We start from the raw sequence: 22,946 nt of genomic DNA, 5'->3' as shown, positions 1-22,946 counted from the left end.
ATGCACGGCAACTGATGGTGCCCCAATCCGAGGACAGCTCGGGCGGGGCGAAACCAGGTGCTACACCAGGGCAGACCCCGTACACACGGCAGCTGACCCTCAAGAGGTATGCAAGTACTGTCAGGTTCGGCTAGTATACAGATTCGCACAGGCAGGTGCAGGCAGGTCTGGCTGGTGTACAGGTTAGCACTGCCAGGTGCGGGCAGGTACAGAACTGCAGATGCAGATAAGCAGGGAACCGCAGGTGCAGACAGACAAGGTAAGGTTCACACAGGACACATACAAAGATACGTACAGACTGGACCAAGTTCACACAAGACCAGTACAAGGACAGGTACACACAGGGTCAGATTCACATAGGGTACTTACTATGAAGTAGCAAGTATACACAGAAATCAGTAATGTTGCACACAGACAATAAATTAGAGATAGGTACTGGTTCAGGAACTGCAGGTTTTAGAGATAGGTGCTGGTATAGACACAGGAAGTTAAGGGAAAGATCCAGACACAAATACAAGCGGGTTCAGAAATAGGTCCTAATTCAGACAAGAACAGACACACATACAGGTTCAGGATTCAGGCCTGGGTATTCAGCCCCCAGGGTGGCGGGAAACAGGTTCAGAAAAAGAACCAGGACAGGACCTGGCAACTCAATAGTTGAACAAACAAATGAAAAGAGTGTTGCTCAGGCACCTCCCCACAGGTGGAGGTGCCTTAAGTACCATTTGCCTCGCAGCAATAGGCTGGGGACACATTAGGAATGCTCACACTGTGTCTTTAAGAATCAGGAAGCGCAGATGCGGCCGCCCTAAGCATGCAGCCAGGAAACATGCACAGCAAGCTAAGAACCTGGCGCTCACTGCACACAGCAAACAGAGGTCAAGGAGCTCACTGCACGTCCTGGAGTGGTGAGTACGTTGGTGTCCCTGCATGGTGGGGGATGGGAAGCCATGCAGGGACGCAAGCAATGGTGTTACACCTATACAGAAAGAATGGAGCAATATGTGTGGTCAACACCATTCCAGCATTTTTTAGAGCCCAGTTTTTGTGATCAGTGGGCATTTTAGCAGTTAGAGCCCACTAATCAAAAAGTTATCCATCTGGTGAAAATAACATCTGATGAAAGTAGCATCTAGTATCTTCTACAGGATGTCTATGGCTGTGTTCATATCTTAGGTATAACCTCAACCTATATGTAGCTCAGGATGAAATGCAATACTTCAGAGAGTTATCATTTTTTTTTAAGTTGCTTGGCTTGTTACTGTCATAACTTGTAAACCTGTGATTGGATTTGCTTTGAGTAAGGGCTTTGGAAGTCAGAAATATTCAAGCAGTTTCTGTATGTGTTTTTAAAGTTTATCAATAATTAAGGTTTTACACTGTGCAAGAAGTTACATAGTCATATAGTTAATATGGTCCAGACACATGTCCATCATGTTCAACCAAGAGATGAGAAAAGATAAAGAAAAGGAGTATATGTACAACCACAATGCATGATCCAGTCTGCCCTAAAAGAGCAAATTTTCCCTCCTGATCACTATTGTTGATCTACTGAAACAAGCTTTCAGAAAACAACTTTATATATTTACATAAGCATGCATATCATTTTCCTCTGAAAAAGCATCTGAGAAATCTTTTGAAACCATCAATGGTTCCTTATTTAAACAGCTCTTGAGATAAGAACTATTAATCTGTGGAATAGTCTATGTTAAAGAAGTCCTGTATGCAATGTAGAATTAATCTTCCTTTCTCCAGACGAAGGGAATGATCTTTTGTCTTTTGAGAGGGTTTTTGTGGTGCAACTTCCCAACTTTGCCAACAGCACTTTAAGTTTAATACTTCTAGATAAAAAACAAACCCTATCACCAATTTTAAAGACAGGACCCACCAAACGCTTTCTATTCGCCTTCCGTTTCTGGTGAATCTGAGCGGCCACAATATTCTTTTGAACCTCCCTCCAGACATCCTCAAGTCTCTGTACAGTGAACTCCACCCCAGGACATTCAGAACTAATCCTAGAAAATTGTCCAAAATGGGGATGAAAACCATAATTGCAGAAAAATGGCGAGGTTCCAGTGGAATGATTGACCCAACTGTTAAAGGTGAACTCAGCGAGAGGTAAAAATGAAGACCAGTTTACTTCAAAAGGCACTACAGAATTTGGAGACAAATTGCACTACCCTATCAAGACACAATGTTAAGAGGGATCCCATGCAACCAATATGAGAAATAAACAACCTGGAGAGTGTCTCAGCATTAAGTAATCCTGATAAAGGAACAAAATGAGCTTGTGTCAACCACCACCCAAATATCAGTTTTCTCATCAGACAGAGGCAAATCCGTAATGAAATCCATGGACAGATGCATCCATGGTCTTTATGGAATTGGCAATGGAGCCAATTTGCCAGCCAGCCGGTTATTACAGACTTTAGCGTGTGCGCAGGCTACACAAGCGAATACAAAATCTTTAATATCATTATGCATGGACGACCACCAAAAAAGTCTAGCAATGGCTTTCCGTGTAGCTGTGACTCCAGGATGACCACTCAAGACAGAATCATGAAACTCCTGTAGCAGACACAATCTTAAGTACACAGGTACAAATAATTTGGACCCTGAAGTAGTGGAAGGAGCCAATGACTGGACTTTACGGATCTCAGCTGTGCATCCAGGAGACACTGAGCTGAACGTGAGAGCGCAGCTTCAGTGACCTGCGGTGATGTCATTGAGGTTACCGCCGGTCACAGGCTGCGGTTCCCACGGTCAGTTCAGTGTCTCCTGGATGCTCGGCTGAGCAGTCGCATAATGCCACCACTCAGCTATGCATCCAAATGTAGCTGAGTTCGGCTCTTCATGGGACAAATGCGGCAGACAGGTGAGGAATATGGTGTTATTATTTGTAATTTAAACATTAATAAATGGATAAAAGGGGGTGTGAAGTGTTTATTTCAAATAAAGGACTTTACTCTGTGTGTTTATTACATTTGATTATGGGGTTAGTAACGGGGATGTCTTATAGACGCCGCTCCATGTGCGCATCACCATTAAATACAATGGGTGTATGTGTGTCCGTAATTGTGGTCCTTAAAAAACGGACCGCATATGGACATGAAAAACAGACGTGTAAAGGGAACCTATGACAGAAGGCATAGTCAGGTCACAGTCCAGAGTCAGAATTCCAAGGTCAGAGTGCAACAAGACAAAAGGGGTAATACAAACGGGTAGTCAATAGACAAATCCAGGGTCCGGCAACAAATGGTCAGAATGTCAAAGCACCATTTCTGTAACGTCTGTCTGAGACCACAGGCTCACAAAGGCTACCACGGACAGACTTGGCACAAGCCACTGCAACTGGAAGACTCCAGAGAAAACCTGACACCCTTTAACCCCTATACAGGGATCTGGACTTACAACAGGATCCAGTGGATTGCTACTTACAAAAGGGCTGCTGTCTGGAGGTGCACAGGAATGGTCGCCATGTAGGGTCAAAGCCGAGAAGTCGCGTAAAGGACAAAATCAGGATCCGTAAGAATATTCAGAAAACATAAGCCAAGGTCAAAACAAGGAGCAATGAAACAACAAGGAACTAACAGGCAGGACTGAACCAGAGGAGCTCAAGACTATATCTGGCAGCTTCCAGCAGTAAGCTGGAAGCTTTAGTAGGGTGTGGTGCTCTCCAATTGGCTGGAGCAGGGTGCTGATAACTCCAGCTGGACAACACACACCCATACTGCCAGTCTGGATGGCACAACAGTTCCCAGCCACCCAAATCTAAGTGGCTGTACAGAGCTTCTGCTGTCCAGAACTTCTGGCTCCAGTGTCTCTTCTATCACCAACGCCTCCCGCAGAATGAATACGGCAGCATCTGGCAACAGAAGCAGATATCAAAGTAGCGGGTCCTGGTGGAGATGTGAGAGTTTCTATGGACTGGTGCCCAGTACTGAACTGCATGTTCTAGAAGATGTCGCACTTATGTTTTTTAAGAACATATGATGCCCACATATTGGTACCCAGGAGAATAACTTTACATTTCTGTACATTGAACCTCATCTGCCACATTAATGCCCAAACACTAATTTTGTCCAAGTCAGCTTGTAAATTATGAACATCTTCCACAGACTACATTATACTATATAGCTTGATGACATCTGCAAAAATGGTAACAACACCATTAATCCTGTCTTCTATCTCAGAAAATAAGTTGAATAATAGCATACCGAGCACAGAACCTTTGGGGTAGATCACTTACAACCAGAGACCATTAGTCTCTTTGAGATAGTTTTTGATTAAATTACAAACACTACTTCCTAAGCCTACTGATCTTAATTTACACATTAGGCGTGTATGTGGTATAGTGTCAAATGCCTTTGTAAAGCTCAAAACCACTATATCCACTACTATCCCTCTGTTCTTTAGTTTTGATATAGTACTATTCAACCCAGGACAACTGTCAACTGGTAATATGGCCGCATTTGTTTTTGCCATTGTCCATTTGTTGACATGTAATGGATTAATAACTTCTTGCTCAGGAAACTAATTACTGTAAATATTTTGATATATTTAATTATTCCACACTAATATAAGAAATATGTCTTCTGGATCTAGCATGGCCTACTCAAATATGACATATTGTAATTGAATAGGAATTACGCTTCACTTCAGGCTATGCATGATGGGCACATTATAAAGTATTAGAATAGGGATATTGTTTTTAAATATTGATTCATTTACAATGGTTAATGGATAACTACAGGAGTACTTCAACAACCATCACAGATGATAGCTGCTGAAGGGCCAGTCAAGCATTTAATGGCTACTCAAAAAGCTTTTAGAGTAATAAAACGGCAAACAAACAGAAATACACCACACTAGTGCTCTTTCAGCCAACATATGCCATCCTAAATATGGGAGAACAGTCAGGTGAGCCACTGTAGCAGTTTATATTACCTCCCAGCTATCATCAGCTCTTTCTCTGAAGCCTTCTTACGGATCTTGGTGTAAATGTCCATGGTAAACAGGGTACTGGCACTATTGAAGATGGATGTTAAGGAACTCATGAGAGATGCCAACATTACTGACAACATCAAACCGCGAAGTCCTGGAAAATCAGAGAAAGATTAACAAGGATAAATTGTGATGCTACTTTAGTAAACTGACTAAAACAAAATAAAAAATAGGAAAATAGGTTCAATGCTGCCGCAAATGAGAGATTACTCGTGATAGTTTAATAGACCATGAGCAGTACCTAAGTGACAGTTCCAAGAAAAAAGTTTGCAGTTATTATGTTCACAGTTGTTGCCAATCCTATATACAGTGGATATAAAAAGTCTACACACTCCTATTAATCCCATCACCCCTGGGCAATTTTCCATTTTTTTCCTTTTCGTTTTCTCCTCCCCTTCTTCTAAGAGCCATAACTTTTTATTTTTTTGTCCACACAGCCGTATCAGGGCTTATTTTTTGCAGGACGAGTTATACCTTTGAATGACATCATTCATTTTATCATGTGATGCACTGGAATGCGGAAAAAAAATTCCAAGTGCGTTGAAATTGCAAAAAAGTGTAATTTCACAATTTTTTTTTTATTTACCATTCACTATACAGTAAAACTGACCTGTCAATATGACTCTCCAGGTTATGATTACGTAGATACTAAACATGTATAGTTTTTATTTAAATTTAGGACAGGCCTCTGGCTGTTATGGTAACCCATCGGCGCTCTGCAATCACGTCACAGGCACAGCAATGGGCACGTGGAATGACGCGTCCCCCTGCCGGTGCATGTTAAATATCGTTGTCAGATATTGACAATAACAATTAATCAGTTAACAGCCGTGGATGGAGCCATCATGTTAAAGCCATCTTGTTAAAGGCATGTTAAAAATCAGCCATCATCTGCCCGGAAAGATGCGGGCTAGGCGTGCGAGCCCGCATCAAAGTCAGAGACACGACATATGACTTAGATTTACATCGTATGTCGTGATGGGGTTAAAATGCCAGGTTTTTGCCATGTAAAAAAAATCATACCAAAAAGAATCATTTCATAATGTTTTCCACCTTTAATGTCACCCATACTCTGTACAAATCCATTGAGATATAAACTGAAATTGTTTTGAGCTGGAAAATTTAAATAAAAAAACTAAAATAATGTGGTAGCATAATTGTGGACACCCTTTTATAATTGGGAACATGGTTGTGATCAGTATGAACCAACCACATTTAAACTCATGTTAAATAGAAGTCAATACACAGCTGCTAGTGATTCTGATTAACCCCATATAAAGTTTTGCTGTTCTAGTAGGATTTTCCTGATATTTTCTTAGATGTATTTTACAGCAAAAGCTATGGTCCATAAACAGCTTACAACACAGCAAAGGGATCTCATTGTTGAAAGTGATCAGTCAGGAGAAGGGTAGAAAGAGCATTTCCAAGGCATTAGATTTACCATGGAACACTGTGAAGACTGTCATCAAGAAGTGGCTTAAATTTGTCATTGCAGTAATGCCTAGAACTGGACGTCCCTCAAAAATTGATGAAAAGAAGAAAATTGGTCCGCGAGGCCGTTAAAAGGCCTACAGCAGTATTAAAGGAACTGCAGGAAATTCTAGCATTCTGGCAAGTACTGGCTGTGTACTGCATGTGACAACCATTTCCCTTATTCATCATATATCTGGCCTGTGGGGTAGTGTGGCAAGATGGAAGCCTTTTCTTACAATGTTTTGCCAAAACCTGCAAGACAAGTTTGCTTAAAGCATGAGTGACATTGTGTTATGGTCTGAGGAGACCAAAGTTTAACTTTTTGTCCTTAATTCCAAAAGATATATTTGGTACAAAGTGAACTCTGAGCATCAACAAAAGAACACAATACCCATAGTGAATCATGGTGGATACAGCATTATGCTTGGGGCTGTATTTCAACATTGCATTTAATGATTTTTATGGTGTTGCTTTGCGACTTCCTGAGACTCTGACAGTGAGTCGCCAATGTTTCTAAATGTTTGGAATTTCTGTCGCTGGTCGCACGTGACTTTCTCTCCAAAGACTTAAATGTAAGTCACATGTGACTCCCATTAGCGTGCAACTTCTCTGCAATTTAACCATTTTTTACAACAAAATTACAGCTCTAAAATGTCTCATAACAGCAAATTGCACACAAGTTGCCTAAATGTTTTTGATCACCGTTTTCCCGGCCTTATATTTAAAAAACCCAAGTTGACGTATAGGAAGTAAAAAAAAAACAACATGCAGGAAACAAAAAATATTTTCAGCTTACCCTTGTGTCTGAGTCCATTCAGTCCTTGGAGCACGGAAAAACATTCCTGTCAGACTTGAGTAGCAGCTTGCAGGTTGAAAAAAGATCCAGCTCCAGCAAGGTAAAATTAAAAATATCTTTTTATTAGAAAAATCCATTAAAATATGGGCAATTGTTCAGACCAATTAATTTAGTCAAAGTGGAGTAAAAAAGTGACAGTAAAAGATAACTGTACGCGTTTCGAGCGCCCTGTGTCAAACTAAGTTTAAGAGCACCCAGGGCGCTCGAAACGCGTACAGTTATCTTTCACTGCCACTTTTTTACTCCACTTTGACTAAATTAATTGGTCTGAACAATTGCCCATATTTTATTGGATTTTTCTAATAAAGATATATTTTTAAATTTACCATGCGGGAGCTGGATCTTTTTTTCAACCTGCCAAAAAAAAACAACCCATCCTTGAATTGCGTGGATCGATTTGCTATAGGTTCTAAATATTTCTTACTCACTACCAGTAATTATACTGGATTCCCAGATCAGCATTTTACATTAATACTCTTAATCCTGTGTTTTAAAATAATTTTCTGGCATAATAGTAACAAGGGGTGTAAAACATTACACAGGTCAAGCTGTCAAGCTTATTAACCATTTAACATGTAGACTGTGAGCCCTCGCGGGCAGGGTCCTCGCTCCTCCTGTACCAGTCGCTGACTCGTTTTGTTAAGATTATGTAAATGCTTTTGTTATGTATATCCCTATCACATGTAAAGAGCCATGGAATAAATGGCGCTATAACAATAAATAATAATAATAATAATAACATGTCTAGTAATAGTGAACAGAAGTGCAGAAATTCTAAAGATCAGAATTTTAACATTCACAGCAAGTCAAAAGTATTGACATACTAGATTCACTTACTAATGAAGTAAAATAATATCCAATATTTGAAATGTTAAATGATTTTGGAGAAAAAAAAAGTACAGATTCAAGGGTAATTTATTAAAGCATATGCAGAAAAAGCAGACAATATTGTTGAATGGCCCAAGGATTAAAATGCTCCCAAAACATGTATGTTTTTCATTAATACAAAGTACTCTGCAGTTGTCTTGCACTTGCCTATATATTACATATCATAAGTGGTATATCTGAGGGCACCTTACCATCTGGCATCAAATCAATCACCAATTTAGGGTAAGCGATATTGGTACATCCAACTTCTGTGTCACAATATTCTTTACACTTAGATGGTACCACACAAGCAACTTCATCTAAAAAAAAGAAGCTAATATATTATAAATGAATGACAGCATAATAGTAAGTATTTTACAAAGCTCTTGGGCATTTACTTGTGTATAAAATGCGGCTGATCATTCCGGGAAACACCATCAAAAACATGGGCAACAGTTTAAGATATCCGCACAGGATACAGCCAGCCTTCACATGTGACATGTTCTTGGCAGAGAGACATCGCTGAACGATTACCTAGCACCAAAACACAAATGACAAAGCTTTTCCTCATCTACATTCTTCACATAATAATTCAATCTGGACTCACGACATCTCTACGTTACCTGATCTGTACACCAGTACCAAAGAGCCAGGATGGAGAGACCGAAGATAAGGCCAGGCCATGGCATATCTCCATTTATAGGATCTCGGAAAATGTGAAATGCGTCAGCTCGCGGGGTGTAACATTTTGGGTTAATCAAAGTGCCATTATCATCTACTTCAGTAGGAATGGCTGCCATATATTTATCCACGAATGATTCGTATCCTCCAACTTTGTTGAAAGCTGAAAGAAATTTTTTACGGTTAAAAAAAGCTAATCTAATGGGGTAGATGGAAACGAGGAAGGCAAAAACACCCTTTTAACATATTAGTAGCTGTACTTGTTAAGTAAGGTGATTTTAGCTCACTCACCAAAGCCCAAAAGTATGAATGATCCTACGAGCATGATGATGGTTTGCAGAGTATCTGTGTAAATGACAGCAGCCAGGCCACCTAGACAACAAATAGGAACAGTCAGCAAATCAACAAAAATATGCAGCTAAGGCTCTGTTCACATCTGCGTTGAAGGATCTGTCAGGATTCTCAGTCGCAGGTTTTGTCTGATTTCAAGGTAAGAATAACACATCATGGAGGGCTATTGTTTCTGTTAAAGGCATCATGACGGAACTCGACCGACCCAATTATAAGTCAGTAGGTTTTGTTGAGCACTGCTGGTGTCCATTATGCAATGGTTTTATCGAATTTAATGGGGCAGATGGAAATGAAGAGAACACCATCAATTTATCTTTTCTGCTCTTATGCTGAAACATAACAAATGAACAATGTGAACTCAGCCTTAGGTCTCATTCAGACATTAGTTTTTCCGATCCATGTTTTTCATGGTTTTAACTCATACGTATTACAGTCTATAGAGCTGTTCACATGTACAGCTGTTTTTGCTGACTGAGTGGTCTGAACAAAATTATGGAGACTTGTCAAACTTTGATCCGAGTCTTAGATCAAGCTCATCAAGGCAAGCCTATAGGACCATGAAAAAAAAATTGGACAGAACTCGGATGCCATTTGTATGCTGTCTGTTTTTCATGAACTCGTTAACATGAAAATGTTGAGAAACCCCCATCAGCTTTTTCATCTGAGAAAAACTGATGAAACTCCGACCAAACTTTCATGGCAAAAGCTGACACACAACTAAACTGTGGAAACTCTGATAGGGAAAAGAAGCCCTAATGCGGCTAGGATTAATATTCTCATACGAGAAAATCACTGATGTCTGAATAACTTTCGGTGGAATAGTTTAGTACTCTTCTCTTATCAGTTCTAATACTTATAACTAGTGTTGAGCGATACCTTCCGATATCAGGAAATATCGTATCGGATTGGATCGGGCCGATACCCAAAAAGTATCGGATATCGCCGATTCCGATACCGGAAACCAATGCAAGTCAATGGGACACAAATATCGGAATGAAAATAAACCCTTTCTTTCCTTGTAGGTTAAATCTACATGAAGTAAAACAACTAAGAATAATGTAGAATGACATGAAAAGCCGGCAATTCATCAGCGGCATTCACCGGTACCCGACAATTTACAGCAGAAAGAATAGAGCTTCACACATAGATTAGATAGATAGAAACATGTCAGTCACATATATATGAAGTACTGTGACAGTGTTGCTTACTGTACTTGTCATTTAGTGTAAAGGATTTATTAAAAAAAATATTAGTGTTTTCGTGCACCGTCTCTTTAAAAAAGCCGGCCGGCAATTCAGCAGCGGTACCCGACAATTTATAACAGACAGAATAGAGCTTCACACATAGATTAGATAGATAGAAACATGTCAGCCACATATATAAGAAGTACAGTGACAGTGTTGCTTACTGTACTTGTCATTTAGTGTAAAGGATTTATTTAAAAAAATAATAGTGTTTTCATGCACTGTCTCTTTAAGAAAGCCGGCCGGCAATTCAGCATCTGTACCCGACAATTTAGAATAGAAAGAATAGAGAATCACACATAGATTAGATAGATAGAAACATGTCAGTCACATATATATGAAGTACAGTGACAGTGTTGCTTACTGTACTTGTCATTTAGTGTTAAAATAAAGGATTTATTTAAAAAAAATTGGCGTGGGGTTCCCCTTAATTTTAGGCTCTAGCGGAGGTTAAGCAGACAGCTGGGGCAAATGTTTGAAGCCTGGGAAGGGGGTAATACCCACGGAGCTTCCCAGGCTACTAATATCAGCCCCCAGCTGAATACCTAGCCTTTACTAGCTATTAAAATGGGGGAACCCCCCCCAAAAAAATGACGTGGGGTCCCCCCTAATTTAATAGCTAGCAAAGGCTAGGCAGACAGCTGGGGGCTGATATTAATAGCCCAGGAAGGGAGCCATGAATATTGGCCCCCTCCCAGGCTAGAAACACCAGCCATCAGCCGCCCCAGAAATGGCGCATCCATAGGATGCGCCAATTCTGGCACTTAGCCTCGCTCTTCCACGCTGCCCTGGTGCGGTGGCAGGGGGTAATAGGGTTGGGGTTGATGTCAGCTTATAATGCCAGCTGACATCAAGCCCAGGTTAGTAATGGAGAGGCGTCTATAAGACACCCCCATTACTAACCCCATAGTCAAAGTTAAAAGAAAACACAAACACCCAGAATAAAGTCCTTTAATTGAAATAAAGACACAATTCTTTATTGTTCTAAATTAAACCATACTTACCATCACGCCCATTCCAGCTGAAGCCAACGATCTCCTGCAATAAAAGTAAAATAATAAAGCAACCTCATCCTTACCTTTCCATGGTTCCCACGACAGCTTCAGCTCTGCTACATCGAGATGACAGGCTGGACCGCAGCAGAACGCTGCCATCCAGCCTGTCATCCCGCAGACACTGAGAAGCGCAGGCATGCTTGCGCTCCTCAGTGTCTCTCTGTGACGTCATCCAGATGAGCCGAGTTCATGTCCAATGAACTCAGCTCACCTCATGCACGTCACTGACAGCGTGGGAAAATTCTCCTGCACTCAGCGCTTCAGCGTGAGAATTCTCCCACGCTGTCAGTGACATACATGAGGTGAGGTCATGTCCAATGAACTCAGCTCACCTCATGCACGTCACTGACAGCGTGGGAAAATTCTCACGCTGAAGTGCTGAGTGCAGGAGAATTTTCCCACGCTGTCAGTGACGTACATGAGGTGAGTTGAGTTCATTGGACATGACCTCGGCTCATCTGGATGCCGTCACAGCCAGACACTGAGGAGTGGAAGTATGCCTGCGCTTCTCAGTGTCTGCGGGATGACAGGATGGATGGCAGCGTTCTGCTGCTGTCCAGCCTGTCATCTCGATGTAGCAGAGCTGAAGCTGTCGTGGGAGCCATGGAAAGGTAAGGATGATGTTGCTTTATTATTTTACTTTTATTGCAGGAGATCGTTGGCTTCAGCTGGAATGGGCGTGATGGTAAGTATGGTTTAATGTAGAACAATAAAGAATTGTGTGTTTATTTCAATTAAAGGACTTTATTCTGGGTGTTGTGCTTTTTTAAATATTTTACTAGAAATTCATGGTGGTCATGTCTAATATTGGCGTGACCCCATGAATTTCGGGCTTAGGGCCAGCTGATAATGCCAAGCTGGCCTTAACCCCTTTATTACCCAGTGAGCCACCGCATCAGGGCCCTGGATGAGTTGGGTACAGCGCCAGAAGATGGCGCTTCTATGAACGCGCCATTTTCTGGGGCGGCTGCGGACTGCAATTTGCAGCGGGGGTGGCCCAGAAAGCTTGGGTCTCCCTGCGCTGCGGATTCCAGCCCCCAGTTGCCTAGTTGTATCTGGCTGGGCACAAAAATAGGGCGAAGCCCCACGCATTTTTTTTTTAAATTATTTCATGAAATTCATGGAATAATTAAGAAAAAAAGGGCTTCCCTATATTGTTGTGTCCAACCAGGTACAAATAGGCAGCTGGTGGTTGGGGGCAGCCCATTCCTGCCTGCTGTACCTGGCTGGACACAAATATAGTGCGAAGCCCCACGTCAATTTTTTTTTAATTATTTCATGAAATAATTTTTTTAAAAAAGGGCTTCCCTATATTGTGGTGTCCGGCCAGGTACAAATAGGCAGCTGGTGGTTGGGGGCAGCCTGTTCCTGCCTGCTGTACCTGGCTGGACACAAATATAGGGCGAAGCCCCACGTCAATTTTTTTTAAAATAAATCCTTTATTTTAACACTAAATGACATTTGAGGAGTTAATAAAGATGCAGTCCCTAAATTATTATTTATTTTTTAATTAATTTTTCCCAAAACTTTTGACGTGGGCTTCGCCATATTTTTGTATGCCAGCCAGGTACAGCATCCAGCTTCTATGAACGCGCCATTTTCCGGGGTGGCTGAGGACTGCAATTTTCAGCGGGGGGGGGGGGGGCAGAAAGCTTGGGCCTCCCTGCGCTGCAGATTCCATCCCCCAGCTGCCTAGTTGTACCTGGCTGGACACAAAAATAGGGAGAAGCTTCACGTATTTTTTTTTTTTAATTATTTCATGAAATTCATGAAATAATTAAGAAAAAAAGGGCTTCCCTATATTGTTGTGTCCAACCAGGTACAAATAGGCAGCTGGTGGTTGGGGGCAGCCCGTTCCTGCCTGCTGTACCTGGCTGGACACAAATATAGTGCGAAGCCCCACGTCAATTTTTTTTAAATCATTTCAGGAAATTCATGAAATAATTAAAAAAAATTGATGTGGGGCTTCGCCCTATATTTGTGTCCAGTCAGGTACAGCAGGCAGGAACGGGCTGCCCCCAACCACCAGCTGCCTATTTGTACCTAGCCGGACACAACAATATAGGGAAGCCCTTTTTTTCTTAATTATTCCATGAATTTCATGAATTTAAAAAAAAAAAACGTGGAGCTTCGCCCTATTTTTGTGTCCAGCCAGGTACAACTAGGCAGCTGGGGGCTGGAATCTGCAGCGCAGGGAGGCCCAAGCTTTCTGGGCCCCACCCGCTGCAAATTGCAGTCCGCAGCCGCCCCGGAAAATGGCGCGTTCATAGAAGCGCCATTTTCTGGCGCTGTACCCAACTCATCCAGGGCCCTGGTGCGGTGGCTCACTGGGTAATAAAGGGGTTAAGGCCAGCTTGGCATTATCAGCTGGCCCTAAGCCCGAAATTCATGGGGTCACGCCAATATTAGACATGACCACCATGAATTTCTAGTAAAGTATTTAAAAAAAACACAAACACCCAGAAAAAAGTCCTTTAATTGAAATAAACACACAATTCTTTATTGTTCTAAATTAAACCATACTTACCATCACGCCCATTCCAGCTGAAGCCAACGATCTCCTGCAATAAAAGAAAAATAATAAAGCAACCTCATCCTTACCTTTCCATGGCTCCCACGACGGCTCCAGCTCTGCTACATCGAGATGACAGGCTGGACCGCAGCAGAACGCTGCCATCCAGCCTGTCATCCCGCAGACACTGAGAAGCGCAGGCATACTTCCACTCCTCAGTGTCTGGCTGTGACGGCATCCAGATGAGCCGACAATGAACTCGGCTCACCTCATGTACGTCACTGACAGCGTGGGAGAATTCTCCTGCACTCAGCGCTTCAGCGTGAGAATTTTCCCACGCTGTCAGTGACGTGCATGAGGTGAGGTCATGTCCAATGAACTCGGCGCACCTCATGCACGTCACTGACAGCGTGGGAAAATTCTCACGCTGAAGCGCTGAGTGCAGGAGAATTTTCCCATGCTGTCAGTGACGTGCATGAGGTGAGCTGAGTTCATTGGACATGACCTCGGCTCATCTGGATGACGTCACAGCCAGACACTGAGGAGTGGAAGTATGCCTGCGCTTCTCAGTGTCTGCGGGATGACAGGCTGGATGGCAGCGTTCTGCTGCGGTCCAGCCTGTCATCTCGATGTAGCAGAGCTGAAGCTGTCCTGGGAACCATGGAAAGGTAAGGATGAGGTTGCTTTATTATTTTACTTTTATTGCAGGAGATCGTTGGCTTCAGCTGGAATGGGCGTGACTGTAAGTATGGTTTAATTTAGAACAATAAAGAATTGTGTCTTTATTTCAATTAAAGGACTTTTTTCTGGGTGTTTGTGTTTTTTTTAAATACTTTACTAGAAATTCATGGTGGTCATGTCTAATATTGGCGTGACCCCATAAATTTCGGGCTTAGGGCCAGCTGATAATGCCAAGCTGGCCTTAACCCCTTTATTACCCAGTGAGCCACCGCACCAGGGCCCTGGATGAGTTGGGTACAGCGCCAGAAGATGGCGCTTCTATGAACGCGCCATTTTCCGGGGCGGCTGCGGACTGCAATTTGCAGCGGGTGGGGCCCAGAAAGCTTGGGCCTCCCTGCGCTGCGGATTCCAGCCCCCAGCTGCCTTGTTGTACCTGGCTGGACACAAAAATAGGGCGAAGCCCCACGTATTTTTTTTTAAAATTATTTCATGAAATTCATGGAATAATTAAGAAAAAAAGGGCTTCCCTATATTGTGTCCGGCTAGGTACAAATAGGCAGCTGGTGGTTGGGGGCAGCCCGTTCCTGCCTGCTGTACCTGACTGGACACAAATATAGGGCGAAGCCCCACATAATTTTTTTTTAATTATTTCATGAATTTCCTGAAATAATTAAAAAAAAATTGACGTGGGGCTTTGCACTATATTTGGGTCCAGCCAGGTACAGCAGGCAGGAACGGGCTGCCCCCAACCACCAGCTGCCTATTTGTACCTGGCCGGACACAACAATATAGGGAAGCCCTTTTTTTCTTAATTATTCCATGAATTTCATGAAATAATTAAAAAAAAAAAACGTGGAGCTTCTCCCTATTTTTGTGTCCAGCCAGGTACAACTAGGCAGCTGGGGGATGGAATCTGCAGCGCAGGGAGGCCCAAGCTTTCTGCCCCCCGCTGAAAATTGCAGTCCGCAGCCGCCCCGGAAAATGGCGCGTTCATAGAAGCTGGATGCTGTACCTGGCTGGCATACAAAAATATGGCGAAGCCCACGTCAAAAGTTTTGGGAAAAATTAATTAAAAAATAAATAATAATTTAGGGACTGCATCTTTATTAACTCCTCAAATGTCATTTAGTGTTAAAATAATGGATTTATTTTAAAAAAAAATAGCGTTGGATCCCCCATAATTTTAGTCTCTAGCGGAGGTTAAGCAGACGGCTGGGGCAGATGTTTGAAGCCTGGGAAGGGGGTAAAACCCACGGAGCTTCCCAGGCTACTAATATCAGCCCCCAGCTGAATACCTAGCCTTTACTAGCTATTAAAATGGGGGACCCCCCCCAAAAAAATGACGTGGGGTCCCCCCTATTTTAATAGCTAGCAAAGGCTAGGCAGACAGCTGGGGGCTGATATTAATAGCCCAGGAAGGGTGCCATGAATATTGGCCCCCTCCCAGGCTAGAAACACCAGTCGTCAGCCGCCCCAGAAATGGCGCATCCATAGGATGCGCCAACTCTGGCACTTAGCCTCGCTCTTCCACGCTGCCCTGGTGCGGTGGCAGGGGGTAATAGTGGTGGGGTTCATGTCAGCGCCAGCTGCCATGAAGCCCAGGTTAGTAATGATGGGCGTCTATAAGACACCCCCATTCCTAACCTACAAAGTGTTAAAAAGAAAAAACACACTACACCCAGAAAAAAATAATTTATTTGAAATAAAACACACAATTTTATTTAATTCTTAGTTTACTAAAAATAATAGTTACCTGTCCACGTTCCTGCGCTGATCTCCCATGCACAGCTGTCACATCTGGAGATGGTGACAGCTGTGCATGGCTGCTGTAAGCTCACGCTGCCGGGAACACGTCCGCTCCCGGCAGCGGGAGCCCCTGACTGAGGTCACCGGAGTGCATTCAGTCAGCGCAGCTCCGGAGACCTCGTTTACGGCAGTGCTGTACCGTGGGAATTTCTCACGATACAGCAGGGCCGTAAAGCAGCTAACCGGAGCACCGCTGCCTTAACTCTGGTGAACCCTTACGGCCCCGTCATTCTAGCGGCGGCAGCGGTTCAGAGCGGTCACATTCTATGTGGCTGCTCTGAACTGGAGATCTTCGTGGGACACTCGTGGACTGCTACGGAGGGGTAAGGATAAGGTTGTGGTTTATTATTTTATATTTTATTACAGGAGATCGATGGCTTCGGGGAATTAGGTGTCTTGGTGAGTATAGGTGTAGTTTTTTATTTTTTACTTTATTTTAGGTGGCGATCGGCGGGGACAGGTAATGTATGAACTAATTTCTTTTAGGTAACCACTGGCCACCAATGACATGTATTTAACATTTATTGGGGACACAGTAGGGCAATTTATATAGCAGGATCAGTCTGATGGGAACTACTGCTCCCATCGAGCTGATCCTGCTGGCAGGAGTGGACGGGGGACAGACATAGGCCGATGGGAGTAGTAGTGTCACATCGGCCTATGTCTGCCTGCACGCACACACACCGCACACACCCGCACACACCCGCACACATCGCACAGACACCGCGCACACCCGCACAAACATCGCGCACACACCCCGCACACACACTAATCATGACGGGTCTGGGAGGTGAGGCTGACCTGTGCGGCCGTGGGAAAGTTCATGTGAGTTCATGCAGTCAAGCATGAACTCACATGAACCCTCTGAGGGCAACGCGGCGACTTCAAATGAACAGCTGATCGGCATCACCTGATACCTCAGCTGTTCATTTGAAATAACCGGCGGGAAAGCGCAGCACAGAACGGGAAAGCCGGCGGTGAAGTCTTTTCACTGCCGGCTTCCCCGCCCGGGTCCTTCACTCCCCGCTCCTTGGAGCTGCGCTCCCCGCCCGGTCCTAACTTACGATCGGGATGGGAGGTGGCGAGGGGAGCGGAGGATCGGGGTGGGAGGCTGCGGGGAAGCAGTATGGGGCTGTGTGATTGTTTAAAAGCCGGCGGCTTTATACCGCGCGCCGGCTTTTAAACAATCAGGAGAATTCTCCCCCGCTGGGATGGCATTCTGATGACAGGCTGGATCGCGCTGCCATCCAACTTGTCATCCTTCACAGACACTGCAGAGCGCAGGCATTATGGGAACTTCCGATTCCGGTATCCGATATTGTAAAAGTATCGGAATTAAGTATCGGAATTCCGATACCGCGAATATCGGCCGATACCCGATATTACAGTATTGGAATGCTCAACACTACTTATAACAGGTGTAGATTCATATACTTATATGAAAACAACAATTTCCAATATTTTAGTTAGTTTCAACAGATGTTATTGACCCACACTGGATATTGAAGGGAATGTCTCATGTATTTGATAGGGTTTTCTCAGAGCTGAAAGTTGTCATATTGATTAGGAATAACTTACTGATCAATGGGGGGTTTGATCACTGGGAAAACAGGCCCATGTTAAATGGAGCAGAGGTGTGAATTCTCCACCTGCAATGCCAACTACAGCTTACCTACCAGTAACAGTGTACAATGCAGTGATCAGCAGCAGCATCACGATAGCTATATAGATATTGATCCTCATAGCTTGTTGGATGAAAATGGCTCCAGAGAACATGTCCGCCTAAAAAAAGAAGATAGTAGTATGGGAGAATTTTTATAAATGTTGTAAGAGTGGAAAGTACCAAAGAGTTTTTAACACGAATAAGCAATTATTCTATCAGTGTGGGTACAATATTTATGAGATATTCTGGCTGGAGGTAATGTATGAGAAAGCTCCAGTCTTCTATTGTTATTTATTTTCAGCCTGAATGGTTTGAAATTGACACAAATGGTTATATAGTTACATAGTTATTTAGGTTGAAAAAATACATAGGTTCATCAAGTTCAACCTTTCTTCACCAGTTATACATTATCTTTCGCTAGATTATTTATAACCCACAATGCCATTTGTTGTGAGAAAAGAATCCAGCCAATTTTTTAAATGCTGTTATAGTATTACTACCTCTTGTGGCCGGCATTCCACAGTCTGACTGCTCTAACTGTAAAGAACCCTTTCCTATTTACTGTAGCTGCTGGAATCACCATTCTGCCACATGTCCCCTGGTCCTTTGTAAGGTCATATGGAAGGAAAAAAATCATGTGCGAGTCCTTAGTATTGACCACACATGTATTTATACTTATAAATTAGATCTCCTCTCATGTTTTTTCTAAGCTAAACAAGCCCAACTCTTACAACCTCTCATCATATGAGAGGCCTTTTATTCCATGTAATGATCTAGTTGACCCCCTGTGAACTGACTCTAACTTCCCAATATTCTTTTAAAAATGTGGTGCCAAAACTGAATACCATATTGTAGATATGGCCTGTAAGGCGGCGGTGTTCACACCGTGCAGTAACTGAGGCAGTGACCCAAGCAAGTCCAACATAAACAGCTTTTATTCAGCAACTCACGGGTAAACAGAAAGTCCTCCGGTTCGCAGCCGGGTTAACATGAGTCCATAAACAATGGTTGCCAGGGACAACGGCCACGCCAGGCCGCTCAGAGCCTGACAGGTGCAGAGCCTTCCTAGGCGGTGGTTCAGCCACACTCAATCCTGCTGAGCTTTCCTGCTATGCTCCTAGCAGGTTCCAACATAGAACACCACTAATCCTTAGTGTAGGGATTTTAAAGGACCTGTGGCAAGAGCCACTGGAAAACCCGGGTTGGAGGGAGGAGGCCGCCCCACTGCCTCCTGTGACCTCCTCCAAGAAATGAAGGCCCTGCCAGGTTTTACTTAATCTGCCTTAGCCAGGTAGTCTGACCAGGTCATTGCTCACCTTTATTCCTGCATTGCAGCCGCAGCTGTGTCTGTGACTGCAATGCACTCCAATGGATTTAATAGGTCTCTGTACACATTCTGGGGGATATATAACGTCCCTCGTATACGATCCCGGTCACTGCCTCACATATCCCCCCCCCTCTGTTCAAACTTGTGGGGTTGAACATTTGCCACCATACAGGGTGCCCGCGACAGGGCATCCGCGCTTGCTTGCAACTTCCCAGGGCGATGTTCTACAGAGAAACTGAAATTTTGCAGTGACAGGAACCACCTGGTGACTCGCGCATTCCTCTCCTTGGCATTCCTCATCCATACCAAGGGTGAGTGGTCCGTCACCAAGCGGAACTGACGCCCGAGTAAATAATAACGTAGTGATTCCAAGGCCCACTTAATAGCCAAACACTCCTTCTCTACCACGCTATAGTTTTTCTCTGCCGGGACAAGTTTTCTACTGAAGTAGGTGACCGGGTGCTCTTCACCATTCACTTTTTGTGACAATACCGCTCCTAGGCCTACCTCCGAGGCATTTGTCTGTACAATGAAGGTTTCCTTGAAGTTGGGGCTGATGAGGACCGGCTGTCCACACAGAGCTAACTTCATGGACTGAAAAGCTTCTTCTGCCTGAGGGTTCCACCGAACCATTACCGATTTTTTTCCTTTCAAGAGATCGGTCAGGGCCGTCGTTCGCCCAGCAAAATTAGGTATAAACCGGCGGTAATACCCAAGGATGCCAAGATGCCAAGGAACGCCCTCACCTGTTTTGTACTTGACGGTTTAGGCCAGTTTTTTATGGCCTCAACTTTATCGATTTGGGGCCTGATAGCTCCTCGGCCTATCACATACCCCAAATATCGGACTTACTCTAGCCCTATCGCACATTTTTTTTAGGTTTGCCGTTAACCCCGCGGCTCTGAGAGAATCCAGCACCGCTTGTACCTGTGATAGGTGCGTATGCCAGTCGGTGCTAAAGATGATAATATCATCTAGATACGCAGACGCGTACTCCTGATGAGGCTTGAGCACTATGTCCATAAACCTCTGGAATGTAGCCAGGGCCCCATGTAACCCAAAAGGTAAGACCACATAGTGATATAGACCCTCCGGAGTTACGAAGGCAGTCTTTTCCTTCGCCGAATCTGTGAGAGGTACCTGCCAGTAACCCTTGGTGAGATCGAGCGTGGTAAAGTACTGGGCCTGCTCTCAATCAGCTCGTCCACCCTGGGCATTGGATAAAGGTCAAACTTTGACACTTCATTCAATTTCCAGAAATCGTTACAGAAGCGTAACGATCCGTCTGGTTTTGGAATCAGTACGATGGGGCTAGCCCACTCACTCCGTGATTCCTCTATGACGCCTAACTGAAGCATTTGTTTTACCTCAGCCGTGATGGCTTGCCTCCGGGCTTTCGGGTACCCGGTACGGTCTTAAACGCACCCTTACCCCAGGTTCGGTGACAATGTCATGTTGGATAACCGTAGTCCTAACTGGTAGCTCTGAGAACACGTCGGTATTGTGCTGCACCAGCGAGCGAGCCTCCCGTCGCTGCCGTTTAGTGAGGGCATCACTTATCCTGACCTCCCCCTTGGACGCTTCCCTGGCTGATGGTAGAGAACTCTCTGGTGATATGCCCGAAGTGACGTCTGTAACTAAACACTCTCGATCTTTCCAAGGCTTTAGCAGGTTTACATGGTAAAGCTGCTCAGGTTTCCTCCTTCCGGGCTGATACACCCAGTAATTTACCTCCCCCACTTTTTCTCGAATCTCATATGGCCCTTGCCACTTGGCCATGAGCTTACTCTAGGCTGTGGGTACCAGTACTAACACCCGATCGCCCTTGTTGAAAGACCTGACTCTGGCTCTTTTATGATATGTGCGCCTCTGGGCTGCCTGGGCATCTAACAGATGTTCTTTTACGATGGGCATGACCGCCGCGATCCGATCCTGCATACTAGACACGTGTTGAATTATACTCCTATGTGGAGTTGGCTCTTGTTCCCATGTCTCTTTGGCTACGTCTAACAGACCCCTAGGGTGTCTGCCATACAATAACTCAAAGGGAGAGAACCCTGTGGAAGCCTGGGGTACCTCACGGACGGCGAACATCAAATAGGGTAGCAACATGTCCCAATCCCTTCCGTCCTTAGAAACCACCTTTTTTAACATGGACTTGAGGGTTTTATTGAACCGTTCTACTAGCCCGTCGGTTTGAGGGTGGTACACCGAGGTGCGCAATTGTTTAATTTTTAGCAATTTGCACAGTTCCCTTGTCACTTTGGACATAAAGGGGGTCTCCTGATCCGTCAGGATCTCCTTAGGTAGTCCAAGGCGACAGAACATGGCAAACAGCTCTCGTGCAATCAGTTTTGCTGAGGTGTGGCATAGTGGTATAGCCTCCGGGTACCGGGTGGCATAGTCGACGACCACCAGTATATGTTGGTGGTCACGGGCGTATTTTACAATGGGCCCTACCAAATCCATTGCAATCCGTTCAAAATGTACCTCTATCACTGGCAGGGGTACCAATGGGCTACGGAAACTTGCGGTGGGTGAGGTCAACTGACATTCGGGGCATGATTCGCAGTGCCTTTTGACCTCCGCATAAACCCCAGGCCAAAAGAACCGTTGCAAGATACGTTCTTGCGTCTTTTTTACCCCTAAGTGTCCACCCAGCAGTGTGTGTGTGCCAAACCTAGAACCACCTGACGGTACGACTGAGGTACTACCAACTGTTCCACGACCTCGTCCCTGATCTTATATATCCTATAAAGCAACTCACCGATGACTACCATGCGTGGAAATACAGTATCTGCATTTGGCTGTTGGGCTACGCCGTTTACCTCTACCACCCTTTCCCGTGCCTGAGTCAGGGTGGGATCCTGTAGCTGAGCCGTCCCAAACGTGTCCCGGGACACTTCCAGCTCGGGGATCGATGGGGTCTCCTCGACCTCTCCTGCCAGAACCTCTAAGGGAAACCTATCGGGGTCACACTCTGTCCCTAGGTTGGACACCCCTACGGCAGGTTCGTCGGGTACAGCGTCTGTAATACATTTTACTGGGCGAGAGTGGATTTTGTTTTTCCACAGAGTCCAGAACAGGGGCAAGTCTCTTCCCAACACAGTCCCATAGGGAAAAGTTTTTACCACCCCTACCACATGTTTTATATCTCTACATGGCGTGGACAAAACTACCTCCGCAGTTGGGTACTCTCGGAGGTCCCTATGGATACACACAACCCCGACTGGCCGTCCAATGGGGTTGTCTCCTGCCACCAGCGACCCATGTACCAGAGTCACGAGGCTCCCTGAGTCCAGGAGGGCCTCCGTGGGGTACCCATTAACCAGTACTTGGCATAGTTGGAGTTCACTGTCCCGGGGGTCGGCGTTCGCTGTGCAGACGGTCTGGGCATACATTGAAACCCGGCGGCTATATCCGCAG

At 44.4% G+C, this 22,946-nt stretch overlaps 1 protein-coding gene across 1 annotated transcript in view; it reads right to left on the bottom strand.

Annotated features, from left to right (window-relative positions):
• Window positions 1–22,946, bottom strand: part of SLC5A1 (solute carrier family 5 member 1) — a 133,053-nt gene that overhangs the window by 14,286 nt on the left and 95,821 nt on the right. The window contains exons 6-11 of the mRNA XM_073673998.1: window positions 18,207–18,312; window positions 9,173–9,253; window positions 8,824–9,044; window positions 8,599–8,734; window positions 8,413–8,520; window positions 4,948–5,098 (exon numbers count right to left, since the gene is read on the bottom strand). Of these exons, the coding sequence (XP_073530099.1) occupies window positions 4,948–5,098; window positions 8,413–8,520; window positions 8,599–8,734; window positions 8,824–9,044; window positions 9,173–9,253; window positions 18,207–18,312 (803 nt within the window). The remainder of the gene's footprint in view (window positions 1–4,947; window positions 5,099–8,412; window positions 8,521–8,598; window positions 8,735–8,823; window positions 9,045–9,172; window positions 9,254–18,206; window positions 18,313–22,946) is intronic.

This window comes from Phyllobates terribilis, unplaced genomic scaffold, assembly GCF_046119375.1.
Source record: "Phyllobates terribilis strain yellow unplaced genomic scaffold, ASM4611937v1 Scaffold_1__5_contigs__length_1240528914, whole genome shotgun sequence".
In the NCBI taxonomy this organism is placed as follows: Eukaryota; Metazoa; Chordata; class Amphibia; order Anura; family Dendrobatidae; genus Phyllobates; species Phyllobates terribilis.
The sequence above is the reverse complement of the archived record's forward strand: the minus strand, read 5'-3'. Positions and strand labels throughout refer to the sequence as shown.